Source organism: Notamacropus eugenii, chromosome 1 (genome assembly GCF_028372415.1).
Source record: "Notamacropus eugenii isolate mMacEug1 chromosome 1, mMacEug1.pri_v2, whole genome shotgun sequence".
NCBI lineage: Eukaryota > Metazoa > Chordata > Mammalia > Diprotodontia > Macropodidae > Notamacropus > Notamacropus eugenii.
In genome coordinates, this window is record NC_092872.1 from 533,771,661 (window position 1) to 533,799,152 (window position 27,492).

Sequence of the window (27,492 nt, forward strand, 5' to 3'; positions counted from 1 at the left end):
AACTGAGGCTCCAAAAAATTCAGTGGCTTTCCTGAGATGGTACGGGTCATTTGTAACAAAGAAAACTCAGCCCCAAGTCACCTGACACCAAAGCTAGTTCTTTTCTTCTGTCTCTAATGTTTCTACTAAAGACTGGAAAGTGAAATTTCCTAAGCTTCTCCAAAGAAAGGTCCTGGATAGGTTGCATTTGAAAAGATATACCCTTCTTTCGGGTGAGTCAGGCAGTCACTCACAGTAGGTCTCTTCCACTGCAGGGTTGGGGGCAGCTTCTGCAGCAGGGACCCTCTGCCTATGGAGCTCATGTCAGCTGGAAAGTTGTCATCCTCAAAAAGGCAATTGTTCCTCAGGCATGTTTCCAGCAAGGTCTCGTAGTCTTGGTACGGCTGCTGATAGGGCCTTCCAAAAGATTCCCTCCTAAAAGAGGAATAACGGGGACTCTGACTTTTCCCCTCCAGGCATGAGAACAAAGACATGGCTGGCTAGACTGAGAGAGCTGTTTCTGGCAGTTGGTCCTCCACAAGGAAACTTGTTATCTGTACCTGAAATGAATTATGAAAGGTCAATTTGTTTTTGAGACCATAGGCAAGTCATTTAATGTCTTGATGCCCCAGATACCTCTAAGTTAACTAATTAGTGACCTATCAGCATTGTGGATGGAGCTACCATACTAGAAGTTCATTAACCTTAATGAAATCACTGATTCAGATCCTTACTCTCACAAATAATTATTTTTTGTTTGATATGAAGGAGAAAGAAGGAGTGATGACTTGAGGACAGAAAAAGCTATTTATAGAAAAAGCTATTTTAAAAGAGACTGACTTCAGATCTTATCAGCCAGAGGTCTAGATTTCACACATTGACAGAGTAATAGGATCCTTGACTTTATTAGACAATAATGGAGTTCCTGTCAGATGATTGATATGACATAGAACAAGTTAGTATGATCAGAGAAAGCTCTCAAGCCAAAGGATTGTAGAATGATTGGATTACCAAAGCTAGGCCCCCTTACTTACAGGATCATAGATTCAGGGCTGAAAGGAAACTTGTGGGCTTATTGTTGTTGAGTTATTTCAGTCATGTCTACTAATTCTCCATAACCATTTGGGGCTTTCTTGGCAAAGATATTGGAATGATTTGCCATTTTCTTCTCCAGCTCATTTTACAGATGAGTAAACTGAGGGTTACAAGACTTGCCCAGGGTCATACAGCTAGCTAGTAAGTGTCTGAGGCTGGATTTGAACTCAGGAAGATGAGTCTTCCTGACTCCAGCCTGGCACTCTATCTACTTTGTCACCTAGATGCCATAAAAGAAACTTAAGACTCTTTAATCCATTCCCTTCATTTTTCAGATGAGGAAACCAATGCCTACAAAAGTTAGGTGACTTGCCCAAAGTTACACAAGTAGAAAGTGGTAGAGACAAATTTTAAACCTAGTTCTTTTGATTCCAGACCTAGTCCTCTACACCAGGTTGCCATCAAAATAACCTTTTGAAATGGAAAGATTCTCCTTTATTACTCCATGATTCCAAAGTAAGGGGATCACTCTCCCATTAGGGCAAGAGGCAGGAAAGCCAGTGTTGGAGCTCTTGTTTAGTTGGTTTGAGCCAGGCCTACCTAGGAATTATCATTGAGCAAGAGTTGGTATAGCTTAGGTCTGTGATGAAGAATGAATATCCTCAGGCTCCTCTTACTTCACCTCTCCGTGTGCTTCTGACTCTAAAGACTTTATAGCCATGACTCAACTGCCTTCTCACCCTGAAACTTCCCTCAGGCCTGGGCTTTGTCACCCTGGAATTACTTCCCACTATTCTTGCCCCCCATTTGCCCTTTGATGAGTTCCTTCCAGGGCCTCCATTTTGTACACAAGGAGAGGTCCAGGCCAGACAGGCTTTGCTCCCTTCCTAGCTATGCTTCTACCTCTCCTGACTCTGAATTTCACCCCCAGTGAGAATACTTTCTCTATCCCCTTTATCTTTTTACCTCCCTTTTACATATTGGCTTCCCCCATTAGCATATAAATCCAAAGTCAGGAATTATCCTTCTTTTAGCTTGTATGTATATCTTCCTTGCTTAGCACAGTATCTGCCACACAGGAAACAATCAATAAATATATGTTGCCTCACTCCCTACATAACACTTGACTTCTCCTGCTTTTGAATTATGAGATTATAGCATTTAAAGCTACATGGCAACTTAGAATCCAACCCCTTAATTTTATAGATGAAGGAACACATACAAGAGGTGAAGCTAATTTCTCATGGACCCAGATAACAAGAAGGAGAACCAGAGTTCTAACCTGGGTGGATGACTCCAGATCCAAAGCTCTTTCTATGATACCTCACTGCCTCCAAAGCTCACGCGGAAACTTTGAACCAGAAGGGAACTTAGTAACGCTCCTTAGTTGATAGATAAGAAAGCTGAGGCTTAGATAGATTATGAGACTTGTCTACAGTACACAGCTAAGTTGGTAGTTATAAAAACCCAAGTCTCTGTGACATTCCTATCCTCTGGGCCAAATTCTATCTTTCTTTCCTTAAATTCTCTCCAGCCAATAAATCAATAAATATTTATTAAGTCCTTACAATGAGCCAGGAGTTATGTTAAGCACTAGGGATACAAAAAATAAAAGTTTAAAAAAGCAGTGCTTGCCCTCAAGGAGCTTAAATTTTACTGGGAAAGACACCATAAACAGGTATACCTCAGAGATATTATGGGTTTAGTTCCAGACCACCACAATAAAGCAAATATTGTAAGAAGGCAAGTCATACAAATTTTTTGGTAACCCACCGCAAAAAAAAGTTATGTTTATACTATATTGTAGTCTATTAAGTGTATGATAGTGTTATGTCTAAAAAATGTACATACCTTAATTAAAAACGTATTTTATTGCCTAAAAATGTTATCATCTGAGGTGTCAGTGAACTATAATCTTTTTACTAGTGGAGGGTCTTGCCTTGATGTTGATGGCTTCTGACTAATCAGGGTGGTGGTTGCTGAAGGATGGGATAGCTGTGGAAATTTCTTAAAATAAGATAACCACGAAGTTTGCCTCATCGGTTGGCTTTTCCTTTCACTTACACATGTAGAGGTCATTGTAGGGTTATTAATTGGTTTAATTTCAATACTGTTGTGTCTCAGGGAATAGGGAGGTCTGAGAAGAGGGAGAGGTGGAGAACTGCAGGTCAGTGGAGCAGTCAGAACACATACAACATTTATTGATTAAGTTCACCATCTTACATGGGCATGGCTCGTGGCACCCCAAAACAATTATGACAGTAACATCAAAGATCACAAATCACAGATCACCATAACGAATAATAATAATGAAAAGTTTAGAAATATTGCAAAAATTACCAAATTGTGACACAGACACAATGTGAGCACAAAAAAAATAAATAAATAAGGTGCCCAAACCTTACTTGACTCAAGGTTGCCACAAACCTTCATTTCGTAAAAAAAAGACAAAAACCAAAACACTGCAATATCTGTGAAGCTCAGTAAGGTAAAACACCGTAAAACGAGGTCTGCCTGTATTGAACAGAGGCATTCAGGATACACAGAGGGGCAATACAAGGTGGGGGACAACATGAGCAGCTAGGGGGATGGGGAAGGTGCAGGAAAGGCCTCCTGCAGAAAGGCATTTGTTCTCAGTCTTAAAGGAAGCCAGGGATATGAGGAAACAAAGGGGAGAAGGGGACACGGCCCAGGGGAACACCTAGGGTGAAGGAGATGGGAGATGGCGTCTTATGTGTGAAGAAAGAAGTTAGGCTTAAAACTGCCCTAAGTCTTTTGGGACATCCAGTATAACTTTGCATAGTTTTAATAATTTATCGTTATGTTTTCATTGGCCACTGTCATCTGAAATATCACATATTTGGCATCACTGAAATTAGAAGAGACTTTAAAGATCTTCAAGTTCAGTAGTTCTTAGTGTAGGGTCTAGGAACAAGTTTAAAAAAATCTTGATTATTATATTTCAATATAATTGGTTTCCTTTTTATTTTATAGCTATAGAAATCAAATATGACCATACTGACATCAATTACTGTCTTTGGGAGGAATGCCGGGAAAAACTTATTCAAGACCAGTAGCCCTCCCCAAACTGTGAACCCTTTAAGACTGACTAAATCACATCCACTCAGCCCAGCTGGGTGTAGCTATGCCAAGCTGTCTCCCAGTAACTGGTTTTCTATAGTGGGTTTATTCATAGGATCAGAGAATTAAAACTAGGAGAGACCTTGGAGTTCATCAAGGCCTACTTTCTCATTTTCGGATGAGAAAGCTGAGACCCAAAGAATGTGAAGGGGTTTGCTTGGGGTCATAGTGCTTATAAATGAGTGAGGAAGAATTTTAACCCATGTCTTCCTGACTCCCAAGTCTAGCACTCTATCCTTTATGTCCCAGTGCCATTCACACCTTTCCACCCCAACGAAGATAGAAAAGAGTGGAATACACAGAGATTCAGACTGGAGTGGGAAAAAGGTTCTTTGAACTTCCCTAACCTTCTCACCTTCTATTTTCCTATTATCTAAGGTCAAATCTACCAGTTGCCACGTCTACCTAGCCAAATCTAACATCCTCCTACGTCACCTCCTTCACAAAACCTTCCCTGATCACATTACTGTTATAGTTATTAAGTCATTTTTTAGTCATGTCTGACTCAGTGACCCCTTTTGGGGTCTTTCTTCAAAGATATTAGAATGGCTTGCTATTTTCTTCTCCAGCTCATTTTACAGATGAGTCAAATGAGACAAACAGGGTTCAGTGACTTGCTCAGGGTCACACAACTAGTAAGTGTCTGAGGCCAGATTTGAATTTAGAAAGAGGAGTCTTCCTGATTCCAGGTATCCTCTGACTTGCTTAGTTGCCCTCCTGACTGTATTGGTTCATACTTATTTCTCTTCTTTCTGACATCCTATCATACTCATTGTCTGGGCAAAATTTTGGCACTTAATTGCATCTTGTCTACATAATCTATATGGGATACTTATTCTCTATTACCTCATACACATAGTAATCACTCTACCTGAGCATGGTAGATCTGCCTTTGATATAATGGCTAATATCGAGATAACAGCTCTTATCTAAGTAGTGTTTTGAGGTCTGCCAAGCACTTGATCTACATGCTCTCTTACAACCCTGTGAAGTATTCTCCTTTTTTAGAAATGAGTAACCTGAGGTTTTCTAATCAGATAGCTTATAACTTGCCTAGGGTCCCATCATGTCTGGGGTTAATTAAAACAGAAGTCTTCTGGACTTCAAGATCAGCTCTTTAGTCACTACTCCATGTTGTCTCCCTAACAGGAAAACCTAACAGGGCAAAAAAGTTAAACCTTGTTAAAATGACAAGGAAACAGTGTGGGAATACTACAAAGAATGCTGGATTTTGAGTCAGACAGTTGGAGTAACTTTGATCTTCGGTGACTCTGGGCCTCAGTTTTCTAATCTACAAGACAGTTTTTGTACTGGATGATTTCAGAAATCTCTTCTAGTTCGAGCTGTCTAGTTTTATGAATTGAATTGAACTGAAATGAAATGAATCAAAAAAATGCTTGCTCCTTAAGATCTTTCTCCTGAAGCAGTGATAGGTCAGACTAATCTCCTTGTGCCCTGGAAAGTTCCAAAGAATTGTAGACCCTTCCTCAAACCATTTTGAACCCCCAAGAACTGAGAAAGGCCTAAAACCTGGAATGGCCAATCAGGAAAGGCATCGTGGCCCACTCTGAGCTTAATCTACCATAATGCTTTGCAATACTCTTGCGTAATAGGCATGCCTTGCTGTTTGAGTGAACTCCAAATGCCCCTTCCTATGTCAGCACTTCAGGGCCAGATGAAGGTGACCAGAGCATTCTTCTGTTAATGACTACCAAAGACAAGGTGACTTGACCAGACACTACCTCAAATAATGGGACTTTTCTTATCTTAATATTTTATGGACATATATTATATTATGTCATGTTAATGTTAAAGGAAACACAGATATCCTGGGTTGTAATTTCAATGGACACTCTATCAGCTTTCTTATCTTACTGTATTTACGACCTATTCAATTAAGAAAATTCCTTTCTCATACTATGGTTAAACATATATGGAGATCATAAATTTGAGTGACACTGACATCCTGTGTTGGGATTGTTCTAAAACGTATTTAAGGCTTCTCATTCTTTTATCAGTCAGTCAGAATTAAAGTTTTGACTCTGTGTACATGTATCTGCTAGCTTTAAGGGAATAAACAGTATGCATTTCTATGCCACCTAGCCGTAAAGTTTTAACCAAACTCTCAGGTTGACACTACTTAGGAAGAGAAGAACCTGACTACCTCCCCTACCCCTCCTGCCACAATATGGGAGAGATAATCCAGATCATATTCCTGTGGGCTTCTTATTTCCCCCAAATTTCTATTCCTAATATGGGTCCTTTATTAGGGCTTGTTCCAGATCGATTCCATTTTTTTTCCTTTCTTCCTTCTTCCACCCCTTCTCTCTCTCTCCCCCCTCCCCTCCCCTCCCCTTCCCTCCCCCCCCTCCCCTCCCCTTCCCTCTTTTTCTCTGTCTTCCTCTCTCTCCTTTTCTCTTCCTCTCTCCCTCACTTTCTTCAGCTCTCTCATTCCTTTCCCTCTTTCTCTGTCTCTCTGACCCCCTTTCTTTCTCTTTTCTCTTCCTCTATCTCTCCCTCCCTTTCTTTATCTTTCTCTGTCTCTCTCTCTTTTTTTCTCTGTCTCTTTCTTCACTCTCTCTGTCTCTGCCTCTGGCTCTCTCTTCTTCTCTCTTCCTCCCTCTCTTCATCTCTTTTTTCTCTGTGTCTTTTTCTATTTCTGTCTGTGTCTCTCTCTCTCCCTGTTATATGAACATTTGTAACCAGTTATGAGAAAGCATCCCCAAGTTATAAAGGCATATACCCAGAATATGAAGTGTTTTTCCTTGTGCCTTGTGAGCACACACAAAAATTTCTGAGGCTCAGTGTGGTGACCAAATATGCAAGGTGTCCTGGGTTCAGCATTCAGCCCAGGTTCACCTCCTCCTTCCACAGTTCTGAGTCACCACCAGGGAGCTTTGAGGAACTCAATGTGAATGCTTCCCTCTGTGAAATTCTTCTGTGCACACAGTATCACAGAATCACCAGAGGCCATTTAGACCATCCTGAACTTCCAGAAGAATCTCATCTATAATATGCTTGACAAGTGTCACCCCAACTTTGCTTGAAAATCTCCATTGAATGAATTCCCTTTAAAAACAGGCTAAGACCAATTTTAATTTTAGGAAGTTTTCCTTTACAGTAAGCCCAAATTTCCTTCTTTCTGGCTTCCATGCAGTGGCCCTATTTATGTCCTCTGGGGTTAAGCAGAGCTAGTTTAATCCTTGTAGTCATAATATCTATCAAGTCACCTTTCCCGCAGACTAAATAGGCCCTTTATCATACTGACTGCTCTCTTCTGGATTAGCTCCAGGTTAAAAACTAGGACAATTAATTCTTTTGTCTCATGTAGTTTTCATTTATGACTTCTTGAAATATAGCTTTGAAAAACAGACTTTGTTAAAGATCATGGTGACTCAAAGCTACTTGACAATCCCTTTAAATCCAAATCATTCTGGTTCTCACTGATTGGCCAACAATAATCACCAGCCCAAGTTTCTCTTGCTCATTCTTTGGGTTTTGATGGCTCAGAATGAATGTAAGTAGCAACTGTTTCTGTCCTGGTCAGAAACTCTAAGGACCTCCTCTCCCAGATGGATTCTTTTATGAAGGCAAACTAGGCCATCTTTTGACTCAATTCTTAGCTACCCTTTAATTACTGAATGGGAATTGCCTTAGACAAATTGAGGTCAAGGTCTTATACTGCATTTCAGGCCATCACCAGTGTCCTGACCTATGTCTTGCCACTGGACTCCAATGATGCTGGAGAAGAGAGTGAGGCTGTTGACTGCACAGCTCTGCCTCACTTACACCTAACTCACTTGTCAGTCAAGACATCACCCTCTGGATGTCATTGATCCTCTTTGAAAATGAAGGACAAACAAACAAACAACTGCAACAGCAAGGTCACCAACTGGACACTTAATAATGTTTGTGTGAGTACTTCCTCCATTGATGCAAAGCACATCATCTCCCCAAGTTAGTAGATAGTCTTAACAAGTTACTGTGGCTGAAAAATTTGCTGCTCTACTATAAGCTTGAGTAGGCTGATCCTTGGACAACAAATAGACTGTCTATTGCCATGTCTACACTCCAAACCTTTCCATAATAACTGGACCTACCAGAAGCTGTGCCCCACTACCATAGCCTTTGAGAACCCTGGGTGACTTCCATGCCACTGTAAGTAAGGCACTATAAGGCTGTCCATTCAACTGCATATCACAGCCTGGGGCAATAGACATTATTCATCCATTTTACTTTTTCTGTTTAGATAGTCAATCAATACTCTTTATAGTGATTATAGACAAGTCAGTAATGTTCCAGGGCTTGATGTCATCAGATCAAGGTCTTCCTCAAACAGGAGAATCTGAAGGTTCTCCCTATCTTTGTGGAATCCCTCTTTGACTGGGACTCTGCATTGAGTGTTCTCCATAATAGCAGCAAACATGTTTGATGGCCCAGTCATATAACAACAATAAGAATCCTGATCTGTGATTGCATTGATATAGGAATCTTCCAGTGTGGAGACTCCCTCCCCTGAAGTACTTTGGCAAATCATCTGTAACTCATACTCTTGGCAACTTGTCTCAAACACTGAGAGATCACATAGCTAGTAAATTTCTGAAGCAGGACTTGAATCCAGTTCTGACTCCAATGGCAGTCCTCTAAGCATCATGATTCAGTGTCTTCCAATAATATACTAATAGCTGATATGGCACCATAGGTGGAGAAAGGCTGATGGTTTTGCTCAGCTCAGCCTCCCTGGACCAGACCTCATGACCTGAATTTCCAGTTGTCAATATAAACAGATAGATAGATAGACAAACAGACACAGACAGAGACAGACAGACAGACAAAAGTGATGTTTATGTACAAGCCTGTTCTCCTTATTTCCCCATTGGCTGGGTTTGGGAGGAGTTGCTTTGTAGCACTGTCTTTGCGATGTTCTTCCCCTCACTTTGCTAATCCTCAAACCCAAGTTTTCTCAAACAGCTCCAATGCTCTCAGTGACAGTGTCAGAAAATCTGAGTTGCTTGTGAACTCTTCCTAAACTTTCTGGGGACTTCTGTAAAAGGGCCTCAGGAACAGATATTTTTGGAATATTTTTTTACATCAGCAGTTCCACCAGAGTCAGACTGTTAAAAAAAATGATCTAAGAATGAGGATATTTTGCTGGTTCCTGCAAGAACCTGCCCTCCCCAGGATTTGATGAGGTAAGCGCTTTGAAATTAAAATTCTTAGGCTGTGGTTTTGCATTGTCCAAGTATATGGGTCATTCAGCCAAAACCAGTTTATCAGAAAAAAAAAGTCACACGTCAAATCCTGCCTTAGCCAGTGCTAGCTATATGATTCAAGTCATGTAATATCTCTCAACCTCAAATTCATCATCTGTGATGTAAACAGAATAATATTACCTACCTCCTGGCGTCATTGTGAGGCTAAAAGGAATGTGTGTGTGTGTATGTGTGTGTGTTATATACAATATATGTATATTATATATACACACATGTGTGTATTAGATACGTATGTTTATGTGTATATGTGTATTACATACTACATATGTATTATATATACATACCTCTGTATGTATAATAGCTTCGCAAGCCTTAAAGTGCTTATATAAATATTTATTATATTATTGGTGTTTTCCCATAGAAAGAACCACAGTGCAGTTTGAAAAAAGCCAATTCTGAATAAGTCTTTCAAGGCAGAGACATCTCCCCTTGCCAGAGGAAAAAAAAAAAAAAATCCGCAGAGCCAGACAACACAAATACCCCTGTTGCCTGGCAGACTTCCCCAAGATATTAGGGAAGGGCTACCCATGCTGGGAAAGTACAAAAAAGGGTGGCCACTAGAGAGAACCTTCTAGCAAACCCCGAACATTTCCTCCACCCAATCTTTGAAGGTGAGCCAAGGCGGGAAGTCTTATTCGCAACAATGCTTTGAGGTAGACAGAATTCCCATTTGACAGAGAGACTTAGAGATATTGTTAACTTGCTCAGAATTCCAGAGCTGAGGTTTAAACCCAGGACCATTCTGTCCACGGTGGGCAGAGAAGGCATGAGCAGAATACGAGGGCACGGAAATATCGTCACAGTGGCAACTTAATGAAATGTTTTAGAAATAGCCAAACACTATTGGACTAAACATAACACAAATATTCAATGTATTCACTAATTATATATATTAAATACATATATTTATAAATAACATATATAAACACACACACACACACACACACACAATAAAATGTTTAACCAAAATGAGTATTATTGCTGGCCTTAGAGATACCCCCTTTGCTCCATCACAGAAAAAACCAAAGAAAAGAGGACTAATGCTAATCTCTAGGCTTTACGAGGCATTTTGCTTTTGGTCCACTGAGAAAGAAAAGGATCATTCAGTTTGAGTGGAACAGGTATATTTAGTGAAGACCCCTCAGGGGCTCCTTGCATCAGCCCTGTTTGTCTCACCTGGCCCTGAGAAACCAAATAATAGAGATTCTGTTTTTCTTAAAATTCTTTTTGTGTTAGGAGATAGTCCTTGGCAGAGACTGCCTTTGCTCTCTCCTGTATCTCCTTTCCCAGACATTACTCTATGCTATGTGACAGTCTTTGACAAAAGTTGCTTACTCCCTTATCCCCCTTTGCCAAAAATGGCTCTTGTATACATATTCCTTGTTGTGGGGGTAGATTTTCCATGGATAAATTGTACCCTCAAGGCTCAGTCAATGGGCTAAGAGGAAAGGGGTTAGGGTGGGGGCATTGTGGTCAGGGTCTATAAGAACTGCTGTGTAGGGCACACCCTCGCCCTCCTCAGCCATCGCCATCTTGAGTGCAGGTGGGAGTGCCCTTTCTCGAGAAAGTTGAATAAATATCTTTCTTTTTTATTCCTTTGGTCAAGACTCTAATTTTAGTAAGGGGATCGTCCCATAAAGCTCATGGCCCTCCATGCAGCCTTGCTATTCCTGTCTTCAGTTGTTGTATGATCTGAGTTGAGTAGCCCTGATATATCCCTACAGCCTAGTAACCCATCTATAGCCTTCTTTGGATATAAATATAACCTTGTGTACAAGTACCAGAAAACTCAGTAATGGAATCAGCATTTCTAAACTTGTTATTGAAGTCATTTATGTTAGACAAGTGGGCAAGTGATGGTGAGAACAATCAATATTAGCAAAACTAATATCAATAAATTTTGATTAAATTGATTTGAAAACTCATCATCTAGCCTCCACCTTTCAGTCTCACTACTTCTGATGTGGTGTTTTGGCTTTGCCACTTTCCAGCAGTGTATCCTTGGCCCAGTCATTTCTCTGGGCCTCAGTTTCCTTATTCGCAAAATGAGGGAGGTTGAACTAGATGGCATCTAAGGCTCCCTTCATGCCTAAATTCATGAATCTATAAAATTTCCCCAAATGAATCCAGCAGCACTGAGCTCTCCCTCCTCTGGACTCCTAAGGAAACTTGGTCGCTCCTATGTTTCTGATTACATACGGTATTGCATTTTCAGTTTTTTAAAAAATGTGTCTTATCCCTCTTAGTGTGAGGGAAGGGACTAGGCTTCTTTATATAACTCACAATGCCTAGCAATGTATTATAATTAGTTGTTGATTCAACCAATTAACAAGCATTTATGGAGAACCTACTATTTGCTATTGGCCAGGTTGGGGTTATTATTGTTATTTTGTTATGGTTGTGGATTCCATTGGTAATCTAGCAAACTGCTTCTCAAAATAATATTTTAAATGCATAAAATAAAATACATAGCATTACAGAGGAAATCAGCTATATGTGTGTGTATGTGTGTGTGTGTATGTATAGGTGTGTGTGTGCATGTGTGTGTATGGTTCACAGACCCCAAGTTGATTCCTATGGGCCAAGTATTAGGGATGAAAAGATAGAAGTGAAGCTTTTTCTTCTTTCAAGGAGCTGACAGACAAACGAGGAAACAATACATACATTTATAGGCATATATAAAGTTGAAACAAGACCGTATTGGTAGGCAAACTCTAGAAACTGACATAGGTCATGGAAGACCTCATACAGGCAGCTGCTTCAGTCCGAAGAGAGATTAATTTTGTGGATTAGGGATTAACGTCAAGACTCCTGAATTCTGAAGGAGATTAAGGAGCCTAATAGGTAGTGGCAAGGAGGGACTTTTGGCCTCCTTAGTAAGTGGACAAACTGGCTACTTTGGCTCTGGCTAATTCTTCTCTGGAAAGAAGGGTCATATACACACAGAGCTTTGTTGCTGGGATTATGTAAAACCAGACTTTATCTTAACACAAGACAAAAGCAAGATTTGTTCCACAGATAGGTGAAATGGAGTGAATCATCTTATCATTTTAATCCAGAGTGTATTGGCACATCTGAGAAATGGAATTCAAAGTCTTCTTTGGTTTCTCAGGTCATGACTCCAGCCAGAGAGGCTGATGTTACCGGAGAAGTTTAGGCTTGAGAAGTCAGAACAGAATGCACAGGGTTATAATCCAGCTGGTCCAAGTGTGTGTGTGTGTGTGTGTATGTGTGTGTGTGTGTGTGTGTGTGTGTGTGTGTGTGTGTGTGTGTGTGTGTGTGTGTGTTCTTTTGGAGGCCTCCAATGAGTTTATCAGCTAAGGAGGAGATGTAGGCCCCTGCTGACACTGGTACTTCAGGTAGAAACAGACACAGACAACTTCCTTCCCAAAACAGCATCTTCACTAAAAGTCTCCATGTCTGACAATGAGACTATGGGCTTTCTAGTCATGCCAGTTTGAAAACTTGGAATAATCTTTACTATTTCCTTCTCCTTTCCCCACTATCAATCAACTCAATAAACTCCTGGCACACTAACCTTAAACCCAATTCACTCTGGAGCTCATAGATTGGACCACAATAGGTCCCTGGTCAAGCACTATTTAATGACTATTTTGGGAGCTCTCTTGGCTCAAAGTTAATGTAAATAGGAACTGTTTCTCTTGTGCCCAGCAACCCTGAGGGTCTTCTCCTTCCAGTTTGATATTTTATTTTTATTAAAGGGGCCATCTCTTGACTCACCTCTTAAAGAGGCCTATTCCCTGAATGGGTGTTACCTAACTCAAAATGAGAACCTGAAAAAAACCCTTAGCTTAAATGGGTCAGGGTCTCCCATGGCATCCTGGGCCATCTCCAGTCATCCTGATGAATATCTGACCACTGGATCCAGATGGCTCTAAAGGAGAAAGTGAGGCTGGTGACCTTGTATGGCCCTTCCTAACTCAAATCAAAGTCAACTGCAAGTCATGTCATCAACTTCCTGAGGTCATGGTCCTCTTCCAGAATGAAGGACAAAAACAACAACGTCTCTAGGATCAAATATAAATCAGTCAATTTATTAAGTACCTACTATGTTCCAAGGATTATCTTCTCTCTGGTTATCTCCTACTCCTCCTTTGCTATACCCACTCCCTACCCTCCACCTTCATTCCAGTTCTGTTACTATAAAACTTGATCAAATAAATTTCACCATTGTTTCTAGAAGGAAGACATCAATCTGTCACCCTCTCTCACCTGTCTCTGGAATCTCTCCAGACCACTGTCCTTTCCTGGCCACAATTCCCATGTGTATTGTTTCACCTCAGAAAGTAAATGTCTCAAGTATTGGGACTGTTTTCCTTTTGTATCTGTATCCACAGCAAGGAAGCACTTAATAAAGGCTAGGTACTAAAGGCAACAACTCTTGACCTCAAGGCCCTTACAATTTAGGTGGAAGGTGAGAGTAGACCACAGATACCAATATCTATATAGGAAAAGTGGTGTGCTGGAACCAGCTCTTACCAGCTAGAAAGATTGTTAAATTTCCAGTATATTTGCACACCAAAAATCAACAAATGCTGTAAGTCAAGCCTTGATTTATTGTTTTGTTAATGGTCTAGACTTAAGAAAATGATGGGGTAAATGTTAATAATACAGATTAAACTTAAAATCTATGCCATTTTTCTCCTTTTCTTTCTGGAAAGCCAGTTAAATATTCACCAGCACAGCCTTATAATATATACATACACACATACATACACATATGCATACATATATAAATACATATATGTAACAGAGGTATACGACATCTATGTGGGATAGGATAGGATGAAGGGGAAAATGTACTAGCAGGTAAGGGATGGGAATCAGGAAAGACTTATGTAGAAGGTACTGTTTGAGCTGAGCCTTGAAGGAAAGTAGGCATTCCAAGAGGCAGAGGAAGAGAGGGAGTTATATTCTATAAATGAGATGCAGCTTGTATAAAGATTCAGAGAGAAAGGATGCAATGATTTGAATGAGGAGTAAGAAGTTCAGTTTGGCTTGATTGGGTGTGTGTGTGTGTGTGTGTGTGTGTGTGTGTGTGTGTGTGTGTGTGTGTGTTGTATGAAGAAGTGTAATGTGTAATAAAGCCATAGAATCAGGTTAGAATGGGTACAAGACAGTCTTTTTTTATATTTAAAAGAGAAAAGTTTACATTTGATACTAGAAACAATAAGTAGTGACTAGAGTTTATTGGGCAGGGGAGGAACATGATTACAAATATCTCTTTGGTAGATGGATGGAGAATTTAGTGGAATGTAGTAGGAAGACTAATGAGGAAGACTATTACAGTAGTGCAGATCAAAGGAGATGAGATGGTGGTCCAATGGGTGGAGAGGAGGAGACAGACACCAGACATGTTGTGGAGGTAGAAATATGATTTGGCAACTTTTTAGATATGTGGGGTGAATGAGAGTGAGGAGTCAGGGATGACAGTGAGGGTCGAACCTGGGCTACTGGAAGATGGGTAGTGCACTCAATAATCTATCAACAAACATTTGTTCAATCCCTTTTGTAGTTGTTAGTCATTTCAGTCACATCCAATTCTCTGTGACCTCTTGGGGTTTTCTGGGCAAAGATACTGGAGTGATTTGCCATTTCCCTTTCCAGCTCATTTTACAAATGAGGAAACTAAGGTAAGCAGGATTAAGTTACTTGTCCAGAGCCCATAGCTAGTAAATGTCTGAGACCAGATTTGAACTCAGAAGGATGAGTCTTCCTGAATTCAGGCCTAGCACTCTCTCCACTGTGCCACCTATCTGCCCGGACGCTAGGTACTGGAGTAACAAAAACAAAACTTCAACAGTCCCAACATTCTGTCAGGAGAGGCAATATGTACGGGCACAGATAGATTTAAAACTTCTGCAGTACTCCACCTTTTGGCTCCAGGAATTTCCCCCATGCTTGGAACTTTCTCCTTTCTCATCTCCACCTTCTGACTTCCCAGATTTCCACCGAGATTCAACTCAGATCCCACCTTCTAGCTTTTCAGTTCCTCTTAATTCTAGTGCCTTCAGCCTGTGGGTTATTTCCTATTTATCCTGTAGAGATTTTGTTTGTACATAGCTGTTTGCAAGTCATCTCTCTCTTTAGTATGTGAGCTCCTCAAAGGCAAGGACTGTCTATTGTCTTTCTTTGTATCTCCAGAACTTAGCACAGTGCCTGGCACATAGTATGTGCTTCATAAATGCTTATTGACTGACTGACAAATGAGGAGATGGAGATTCAGGGAGGTTTAACCTTGCCTGAAAATTATTAAGCAGGTTATGAACTGGTGATTATGAAGAATTCCCACCCCTAGCTTCCTTGGCTAAATCATGGTTTTGTAATCCAGTCCCATTAGGGTTTTGTGTGTGTGTGTGTGTGTGACCCAAAAAAGTTCCAGATTTTATACTACATAGCTCCTTATCCCTGCATGTCAAAATGCTTCTTGGGGAGAGTTTCACAGGGCTAGATGGTGAAAGACAGGACAGTAACTCTTACAAGACAAATGAGGTCTTGCTACTACATGCTGGGCATATCTAAGGCTTTCTCTGCAGGATATTGTTTCCCCTCCACAGTAGCTACCATCCTTGCACTCATGCTCTACCACCAGTTCCCACCATCACACAATGCAGCTGCCACCTACAGGGTCCCATTTCCAGGCCAACTTTTCCCATAACCTCTTAAGAGAATAGACCTGGACTGTTCCCTCTTCTGGTCAGACTACATCTGTGGTCAGATTGTGTTCCATGCACTCCCTACTCATCAACCTTCATTCTTTCCCACAAAACATCTGTTTTGCCCCAAGTAAAAAAAAAAAAAAAAGAATTATGCTTATAGATCTAGATGACAGGAGCTAGTTATTCTAGTTATAGCTCTGAGTGCATCATAAGAATGACCTTTTAAAAATGAAAAGTATTATGACTCTAGGCCTAAGTGAAATACTGTAATCGTTCAGAAATAATAGTAATAATAATAGCTTGAATTTATATAGTAGTAATAATAGTAATAGTTTGAATTTATATAACACTTCAACGTAATTCTATCTCCTTTTGACCTTCACAATACACTGAGATATGAATACTATTATTATCCCCATTTAAGGTAGACAAAAGTAAGTGACTTGCTCAGGGTCAGATAGCTAATTAAATATCTGAGTCAAGATTTCAATGGTGATCTGGCCTCCCTCTGAATATTGTGTGTTGTATCCACGCTACCTAGCTGACAAGTGACCAGAGCATCCCAACTTCCAGGCCACAGCCTTAATCATCGAACCATGCAATAATTCTGACCTGATCAAAATCTGAGCCCACTTCCAAATAGAATGAAACCTTGATCATCAATGGCTCATCCACTGTACCACAGAAAACAATGACAAATTGAACTGTGAGGTGATGGGACTACCACAAAATATATTCATGATAGAGCCAGACAAAATCATTTCTATTCTAGTTTGTCTAGAACTCACCTTTGGTGATAGAAAAGGGGTGTTTTTGAATAAGGATGATGACCATGATAATAATAATAGATGATGATAAGGATAAAGCATTTATTAAGAATTTACCATGTACCATGCACTTGACGATGATGATGATAAAGCATTTGATAAAGGACTGACCAAGCAACATGCACTATGCTAAGTTAGAAGGAACCTTAGAGACTATCTAATCCAAATTCTGCATTTTAGAAATGAGAAAACTAAAGCTCAGAGAGGTTAAATTTCTTGTCCAGTGACACATAGGTGGTAGATGGTAGATCTGAGATTGAATCAAATTCCAACTCCCAAGGCAGTATCTTCTCCTCTATTAGGCAATCCCAATATTTTTAACAGCTCAGTGTAATAATTTAGAATGATTAGGTAGGTCTTACTGATTTTTAAGTGATGGGTCACTTCCCAGCATCACATCCCATTAATACTCCCCATGTGCAAGAACACATCTCTTGTAAGAGACCTCACCTGCCCTTTCTCCCTTGCCAGGGACTCTTAAGCAGTTTTCACACAGGGAGTCAAATCTAGCCCAGCAGCCCATCAGTATCCAAAGATCACAATTCAAATACTTAGCCTCCTGGGAATGATATCCCTAGTGATTCTCTTTCTGGCTTCTCTCTGCCTTTATGAGGTGATAATGCTTCACATTTCATATGACTGTTGCAAAAGAAACGATCTCAGAGGTCATCCACTTCAACCCCTTAATACTACTGATGAGGAAACTGAGGCTCCTGGAGGTTAAATGACGTGCCTGAGGTGACACAGTTAGGAAATATCAGGTAATATTTGAACCCAGATCCTATGACCCTAGAACCAACACTCAATTGCACCACATTGACCTGTCTTTCCAATACTCCTATGAGACAGACAATACATTTATTATTACTCCCATTTCATAGATGGGAAAACCACTGCCAAGAAAGACTTGCCTGAGGTCACATAATTATTAAAGATCAGACTTGAGCTTTAGTCTCCTCTTTCACGATCCAGAGCTCTTTCTTCTAGATGATACCGTCTCTCATTGACAAGCCTGAGAAGACACAGAACTTCCTATCACAAGACTAGGTCTTAGTAAATGCATCCACAAATACCAATAATGGCACTAAATTTCAACAGTGCTCTTTATTTCTACCTTGAAGGTTCAGGCAACATAAACCCAGAACTGCCCTCTCTCATTCCCTACTCATAAGTAGAGAACCCAGCTCAATCTAAACTAACATCTTAATCACATTTGAACTCAGTAAGCATACCTTCTAGGGACTCAGCAGGCTGTAATCCAGGTGCTTAAAGTCACTGATTCCTGTGAATGCCAGATATATGAGTTCTTGTTGCCAATGTGTATGGAGCTTTGAGTTTATAAGATTCAGCCTCCTGAGTGGGTGAGCAGACCTGGTACTTTGGCCCCACCTATCCAATTCTGTGGAAGGGAGGGACAAAGATAGGGCTTTACCATTGACATTGACTAAAACAAACATTTTCTTAACACAACAGGCAAGTATGATGTGTCACATGGATAGCAGTCAGGATGGCTGCGATAGTGTGAGTCATCCTATCATTTCCCTCTGAAGTGGGTCTTTTGGAGAAGTGGGACTTCAAGCTTTCTTTGATTTTCTGGGTCATGACTCTTGTCAGAGAGGTTGAATTTATCCAAGTTTAGGTTTACACTCTAAGAGGCAGAAGGAACAAGGCAGTGCATGATAGGCATGTTAGATAGCATAGGCATGGAGATGGGAAATGGACAATCAGTTTGACTGGACCATAAGGAGTGTAAAGGTGAGTGATACATAAGAAAACTAGAAAAGTGGGTTGGGGTCAGATTTTGAAGGACTTTAAATATATATATATACATATTTTAAAAGGCATTTATGTTTGGTTCTCATTATTGTTATTTGCCCCTCCTTCTCAAAGAAGAACAATAGCTTCAGGAAAAGGTTGTCTTGACTTGCAAATGAATTGGATTTAAGTGAGGCAGGGCTGTACAAAGTTACCAGCCTCACTATTTCCTCCAGAGTCATCTACATCCAGTGGTAAGATATAGATCAGGATGCAGTGGGAGAGCTTGGCCTTTTAAGATAAAGTTTTCTCCAGGTCGCTGTCTGTCTGAGGCTACACGCATTCGGTTATTAAGGCTAGATAAGAAATGAGGCAAAAAATGGCCTCTTTCACCTCTTCAAAAAAAATCAGTCTAGGAGGAGAAGATCCTCAGGGTTTCTGGCCAAAACAGAAACAATTGTTATTTACACTCATCAAAACTCAAACAATGACCAAGTGAGGCTTCAGCTGAGGTCTATTATTGTCCAATCAGTGAGAGCCAGAATGATTTGGGTTTGAGGTATGGTCAAGTAGCCACATTTGAATCTCAAATGGACTTTATCAAAGCCTAGGTTCCCAATACAGTATTGCAAGAAATCACAAAGGAAACCACATGGGGCAAAAGAGTTAATTGTCCCATTTTTTTTAAATGATGGAATAAATAAATAGGTAAGAGAAAAAAAAGAGGGAGATCTAGTCCATAAACTTGATCTAGTCCATAAATCTTGTGAGGTTTCAGTAATCAAAATTTATATTCCTTTGGGGAGACCACACACAGGTAAGGGTATGATTCCCTATGCAGACAGGAGAGGAGGAAGAGGAGGATGAGAAGGGAGAGGAGGAAGAGGAGGAAGAAAGAAGAAGGAAGGAAAGAAAGGAGCAGCATTGCCCAACTGGAACTGGGTGGTTGGGTTCCCAGTGGGGCAGCTACTACCGTTGAAGTTTGGGGTGCTTGGAACCCTAAAATACAAGGTCATGGTAGGGCAGGTCTGCCTTGTAAGAATTCAACCACTCAGTCCTTCTTCCTTATTTTACACCAATTGGGAGGGCAAGATTTCTAGTAAGCCTGCTGTATTTGTGATGCCAATACAAGCAGGTCAGATTCTAAGAATCTGTGTAATCATTAAATTGTAATCCTTGTAATCGTTAAATTGCCCATGAAGGGGTAAGATTGGTACTTTTATACAGAAAAAGACTGAAAAGATTTCGATGGGATTAAGGAGTGGTAAGTATCCTGGGTGGGCCAGGTTCAGACAATGGAAGGAGTTAAGTGGTAGGGCCACAATGAAAGCCAGGTAAAAGGATTATACTGGGATGGGCCAGATGTTTCAGGTGAATGCCAGGGACCTGGGCCTCTGAACTGTATAGGAAAGTTCAAGGTAAAAACATGGTCTTATGCCAGTGTGGGAAAGTTCAGGGTCTTTAGGGGTTCAAGTCCCAAAGACATAGTCTTTTCCTTTTAGGGCCTCAGGTCCCATGACCCCATCATTACTACTCACAGATTGTCATTTGTCCTTCATTGTTGAAGAGAAACAATGACATCAGGAAGGTGATGTATTGATTTGCAAGTGAATTAGATTTAAGTTAGGCAGGGCTGTGCAAAGTCACCAGCCTCACTGTCTCCTCCAGAGCCATCTGTTTGATTCCAGAATAGGGAGTCACTGAGTTTTTTGAAAAGGAGGATGACTTGACTTGACTTATGTTTTAGAAAAATTATTTTTGAAGCTAGTTATGTTGAATATGAATTAGAACAGGGAGGGACTTGAGGAAGGCAGTTCATTAAGGTTATTGCTCTTAATCTAGCTGAGAAGCAAATGTTTTGAACTATGGTAGTGGCTATGTGGGTGCAAAGAAGGAGACAAATGAGAGTGATGTGGAGGAACAACCTACAAGCTTTGGCCACCGACTGAATATGTTGGGTGGGAGAATAAGAGATAATAGGAGATAATAAGAGAGAATAAGAGGATAACAGTGAAGGCATGAAGCTGAGCAACAGGAAAGGCTTCTATTGAAAGACTGGATTTGAGTTGGAACTTAAAGAAAGCCAACAAAGAGAAGAGGGCTAAGGACAAAGCTTTGGGGTAGACCCATGTTGAGTGGGAATGATCTGAATGGTGATGTAGCAAAGGAAACTAAGAAGGAGTAATTAGGTAGGATGACAGGAGAGAGTGCAATCAGGAAAACCCAGACAAGAGATTCCAGGAGGAGAACATGGACAAAAGTGTCAGAAGCTGCAGAGAGATCAACATTTATTGAGGGACTACTATATACCAAGCATTGTGCTAAGTGCTGGATTAAGAAGTATAAGTATTGATTGAAGACTATTGTATTTGGCAAATGAGAGATCACTGAAAATTTTAACCAAAGTAATTCCATTTGAGTTTGAAACTGGATTCTAAAGGGCTGATGACTGAGAGAAAAGGGAATGAAAGCAGCAATATTTTACTAGGTGTTCTGCTAAGAACAAGAGGGAAACGTATGATGATATTGGATGAGATTAGTGGTGAGGCTTTTTTTTGTAAGGTGAGGGAAACTTGACTATGCTTGCTGCCAAAAAGTGCCCGAGAGAGAGAGAAAGAGAGAGAGAGAGAGAGAGAGAGAGAGAGAGAGAGAGAGAGAGAGAGAGAGAGAGAGAGAGAGAGAGAATGATGATTGGGGGTAGAGGGAGGAGTGATCTATTGGAAAAGTCAGGAAAGGATGGACTCAAAGGTACGTGTAAAGGGATTGCCTTTAGTTGGGTCAATGGCCACTTCATTACAGATTGGAGTAAAGAAAAGAATGGTGAATGATGTCGAGGAGTTGTATGATGCAGGGAAGGGATAGCACATGTCTTCTGTTGACTTAATGAAGTATGAGGTGAAATCTATAACTGTCTATAACAAATCTCTCACCAAATCCTTACTATTTTTCACAGAATTACAATATGTTATTAAAAACAAGAATAATGATTTCATTATCTGAAAAGCTGAATCAAAATGACAAAATTTCAATTAAGGAAATAAATCAACAAGCATTTATTGAATGAACACCATGTATATGCACTATGCTTAGTAAGAATTGGTAATAAAAGACAAAAATGAAACAAGTCCCTCTTCTCGGGGAGCTGGCATTATGATGCATAAGTATATACAGACAGATAGACTACAAGGTAATTAGAGGAGGAAGGGCACTAGCCACTGGGGGAATTGGATAAGGTTGCCTCTAGACTAGATTGTGGTATGTGATCTAAGTTTTGAAGGAAGTAAGGGATATACAAGAGGTGGAGATAGGAATATGCTAGTAAATATTTAGCAATCAATTCTTCCTCTGAAAAAAAAGCACACACAAAATTTTTAAGTTTAATTTGCATTATTATTACTATTATTTTCTCTGTCACCTTTTAAAGTCTAGACATTCAACTAAACAATAAACCAAGCCCTGGTTTGTAATGTTCGCTGATTTCCACAGTGTAAATGCTCACACTGAAATTTTGACAATCAGCCAGATAAGGAGCTGCTCCAGCCTACTTTGGACTAGAGGTGAGGGAGAAGAAAATTATAGGCACAGGGGAATGGCCAGTACAAAATATTGTATCTTTGTATGTCTTTCCTTATAAAGGCAACATGATGTAGTGAAGGAGCAGGTCGAGGAGCCAGGAAGCCCTGGTTTCAGGTTCTGCTTCTGACACATCTTGGCTATGTGACTCAGGATAAATCATTTAACCTTTCAATGCTCGAGATAATTCTCAGAAACTGTAAGTTGCAGATAAATTGTTGACTTAAAGTGGTAGACAGAATTTCTTCATCATGAACTTCATAGGATAGAAGAAAGACTGAACCTAGGATTCCACTGACATTGAAAGATCTCAGATGAAAACACTCTGTATACCAATTCAGGTCACCAATTTAGCTGAAAAGAAATTATTTCTCTCTCTCTCTCTCTCTCTCTCTCTCTCTCTCCACAGACACACACACACACACACATACACACACACACAATATTTTTTATACACATATGTATTTAAACATATACATGCATTCATATACATGTGGAAGGAAGGGAAGAAGGAAGGAAGGAAGAAAGGAAGGAAGGAAAGAAGGAAGGAAGGAAGGAAGGAAGGAAGGAAGGAAGGAAGGAAGGAAGGAAGGAAGGAAAGGAAGACTTATTATATACCCACCATGTGCCTCAGTGTGCTAAGCACTTTACAAATGTTACCTCATTTAATCTTCACAACAACTCTTATGAGGTAGGTGCCATTATGATTCCCATTTTATATTTGAGGAAACTGAGACTGATAAAGGTTAAGTGACTTGCCCAAAGTCACATAGCTAGGAAGTGCCTGAGACTGGATTTGGTCTTCCTGATTCTGGGCCTAGCATTCTGTTCATTTTGCCACCTAGTACCATATTTTATGGACACAACTGTATATAAATATACACGCATACCATATGTACTTTTATATGCATATTTCCCCCTACAGAATGTAAGCTCCTTGAGGTCAAGGACTGTTTCATTTTTGTCTTAGCATATACAGTATCTAGCAGAGTTCCTGGAATGTAGTTTATGTTTAATAAATGCTTATTGTTTGGTTGATTCAACAAATGGTTAGCTATCCTTCCCAAATTTGTGTTCCCTGCTTTTATTCAAGTAACTGGTAATATCATGCCATACTGGGGCAAGCAACGGATTCCTAGCTGCCATCAGACAATGAATAGTTACTCTTTGCATCTGGTCATTCAAACAATTCCAAATCTACCAAACTGCACAGTCATCTAGCCTCCATTTCTCGGTCTTCTATTCAAGAATACTACGAAAAGCTCTGTCAAAAAGAATTGCTAAAACAGAAGCAACATCTAATGATACTGACCTTCTGGCACAAGACACTCCATCTCCTGACTCTGGCATTTTCATCCACTATCCGCCATGCCTGGAATTTTCTCTCTTAATCTCTGCTTCCTGGCTTTTCTGGTTTTCTTCGAGTCTCAGCTAAAAACTCCACCTCACGAAGAAGTCTTTTCTCACCCTGCTTCAAGCTAATGCATTGTCTCTGTTGATTATCTTTAGTTATACTGTACCTATCTTGTTTTAACGAGGTTGTTTACATATTGTCTCCTCCAATTTTTCGTCTTTCTTTGTACCTCTAGCATTTAGCACATTATCTGGCACATGGTAAGTGCTTAATGTGTTTGTTAACTTGTTCTGATTTGACCAACCTGCCTAATGACCCTGCCTAAAAAGAAGCCTGGCATGACCTCTTGTGGTAATTACTGTTGTTTTTACCAGTCATCCACACACTGTTTTTATGTCAGTCATTTCCTGATTTTACACTCCTCCCACAGACAGGCAAATACTGAATTCTCCCTTATAACAAAGAAAAACAGTTCAGGAAAAAGAAAGAACTCAGGAACATGCTTCACTTGCGGCTTTGCTCTCCACAGAGAGATACTAACTGTATTTTACAATCTTGTTTCTTTGCTCAAGATTAGTCATTACAGCTAAGCAGAGTTCAGCTTCCTTTCAGTATTATTTTCATTTAAATTTCTATAGTTATTGTATATATTGTTACGTTACTGGTCTTGTGCCCCAAAGAAGCTATTGATAAGAAGAAAATCCCCACATACACCAAAATAATTCTATTTATATATTTATAACAGCACATTTTGTGGCTAAACAAATTGTGGTATATGAATATGATGGAATATTAGTGTGCCATAAGAAATGACGAATGTGATAAATACAGAGAAGCATGGAAGATCTATATGAACTGATGCACTGAAGTAAGCAGAGCCAATAAACCAAAGTACACAGTAACTGCAACAGAAACACACAAGAGATCAGAAGTGAATGTAGCAAAATTATAAAGCTCAAACAAGCCTCGAATGAAGGAATATGATTAGAGATCCCCAACCTATTTCTTCATGAAGGTTGGAGGCCAACCGACGTTGCACATTGCATATATTTTTGGATCTTTTAAATATCTTCATTGTTTATGTTGATTTTTTGCCTCCTTTTTCTTTTCTTTTTTTATTTTTTTTGTCTTTAAAAATACTATTTGTTACATAGAAGGGGAACGGACACTGGGGAAAACTGGTGATGTTAAAACAAAAGACAGCAGTAAAATGTATTTTAAATTTTTTAAAAAATAAAAATATTTGTTATCTAAAAAATAAAAAAAACTACTGTGTCAAAGCAAGATATATACTTGATAGATTAGAGTAATCAATAGAAAGAAAGATTTACTATTAAGAGGGATCAGGAAAGACTTCTTCTAGAAGACAGGATTTAACTAGTACTTGAGGGAAGCCAGGAAACAGAAATAAGAAGGGGGAACATCCCAGGCTTGTGGGACAACCAGTCAAAATGCCTTGAATCTGCAGATAGGATGATTTGTTTGAGGAACAGCAAGGAGGCCGGTGTCACTGGATCACAGAGTACTTGGGAGGGGCTGTGGTAAGGTATAAGTAGACTGGGAAGACAGGAGGAATCCAGATTGTAAGGGCTTTGAAAGTCAGAGAATTTCATATTTGATCCTGGAGGTAATAGGAAGCCACTGGAATTTATTGAATAAGAGAGTGATATGGTCAGATCCATGCTTTAGCCAGATTAATTTGATAGCTGAGTGGAGGAAGGGCTAGAGTACTGAGAGTCTTGAGGCCTAGAGACCAATGAATTGGCTAATGCAATAGTCTAGGGTGGAGGCAATGAGGGTCTGAATTGGTTGTGGCAATCAGGGCAGCTAGGTGGTGAAATGGATAGACCACAGAACCTGGAGTCAGGAAGACTCATCTTCCTGAGTTCAAATCTGGCTTCATTTACTAGCTGTGTGCCCCTGGGAAAATCATTTAACACTGTGCCTCAGTTACTCATCTGTAAAATGAACCAAAGAAGGAAATGGTAACTCACTCCAGTATCTTTACCAAGAAAACCCCAAATAGGAAATAGAGTCTCAAAGAGTATCAGCCACAACAACATTTAATTGGTCAGGAGTGTGGGTAGGGGCTGAAGTGTATAGGGAGGTATCTGCGTAGGTGTGTGTTTATGTTGCCAGTGTAGTATATGTGTATCCATATAGATCTATTTAGATGTGATTCACAGGGAGATGAGAACAGAGATCTTTAGAGTCTCTTCAGACCACCCCTCTCCAAAGGAGACCTTGATTCTTGCCAGAATTGGAGTAGGAGATTGGCACCACTATGCTGGCTACTCTGTTCTCCTCAGACAGAAAAGGTATTTGACTAAGATTATATCATTCCTACCCCTTCCCACTTCCATCATACACACACACACACACACACACACACACACACACACTAATGTTTGTGTAGGGAAAATTATTTTTAGATTTAAGCTATGCTTATAATTACATCCCTTAATAGGGAAGGAATGCTCTAACCTATGTAGCCAAAGGCTTGACTCTCTCCCCACCAAATGCCAGTTCCACATACATACTATCACATATAGTAAAGAATAAACACATCCTTTTATCCAAGCCAATAGCAAACAAAGATCAAGAAAATCATACAGATTAGAATATACCAAACAATGCACGGTATGAATGAACTCTTGCACTGGGGGTGAAATATCTCATTTCAAACATGAAAAAAGAGTTCCAGATCTAACACAAAGGGGAATTCACTGCAGTTTTCACTATGGTAAGCTTGGGATAAGGACATGATTGAGGCTCCACTTCTTCTACTTGTTGGCTTTTTCCTTGAGTTTTTCTCTTTCTTCCAGGACATCACCTAGAAGAAAATTTCAAACCATGTGTCTCATCTCTCAAAGTTGGAAGCCAAAGCAAAGATCTCCTTCCTCTTACCAATTTCTTCTCCTCACACAAGTAGAAAGTATTGAGCAATCAATCTCCACCAAGGAAGAGAGTTTTATGCATAGGAACTTGAGCCCTAGATTACATTGGTTTAACATTAAATATGTAATATAAATTGGATAGTACCAGTATGATTTGGTCCTGATAAAGCCATGATAGCTCTTGGTGACTACTTTTTCTCTAAGTATTACCTAACTATTCTTTTAACAATATAACCCAATTCCTCCCCTACTCCTCCTACTCCCAACCAAAATTAAGTTCATTTGCCTATCATTTGCAGTTGCCATTATATTACTCTGGGTCAAAAATTGAGACATTTGCGTTTCCCCATTACAAAGATTCATCTCCTGTTCTCCCTAATCTTTCAAAAATCACTGCTGAGTACTGCTCTGAATCACTTCTGTCATTTCTTCTACTACCTTAGTATATACAATTAATTTGGTCCCAATAGCCTGAACTTATAAATGGTAACTAGGTCTTCTCTTACCATCTTCCTTCTCATTCTGGGCTTCAACTCTCCATTGTCCATTTTTGTTCTACATGTTGAAGTCTCCAAAACAATCAAATAGGAAACAAAATAAGAGCTATGTAGCTTTTGTCTAGTTCTGTCATCTAATATTATTATTCTATCTATTCTAATATTATTATTTAATCTTATTGATTCTTTGGTTTTCCTATCTCCCATATATATCTAAACTCCCCCAACTTGACAACTAGGTCAAAGGTTGCTGCAAATCACATAATAATACAATAAATGGAGGTAGCTACATGGCATAGTGGATAGAGCAACAACCCTGGAGTCAGGAGCACCTGAGTTCAAATCCTGCCTCAGATACTTGACATTTACTAGCTGTGTGATCCTGGGCAAATCACTTAACCCCAATTGTCTGGCAAAACAAAATAATATAAGAAAAGGAAATGAAAATGACTCTGAGGGTTAACATCACACTAAGCTATTT

At 39.8% G+C, this 27,492-nt stretch overlaps 1 protein-coding gene across 1 annotated transcript in view; it reads right to left on the bottom strand.

Annotated features, from left to right (window-relative positions):
* The window catches only part of CAPN14 (calpain 14), a 72,697-nt gene extending 48,759 nt beyond the window's left edge, over positions 1-23,938 (bottom strand). The window contains exons 1-3 of the mRNA XM_072634111.1: positions 23,576-23,938; positions 18,168-18,334; positions 234-539 (exon numbers count right to left, since the gene is read on the bottom strand). Coding sequence (XP_072490212.1) covers positions 234-473 — 240 coding nt within the window. The 5' untranslated portion in view covers positions 474-539; positions 18,168-18,334; positions 23,576-23,938. The remainder of the gene's footprint in view (positions 1-233; positions 540-18,167; positions 18,335-23,575) is intronic.
* Between the last annotated feature and the right edge of the window lie 3,554 nt (positions 23,939-27,492).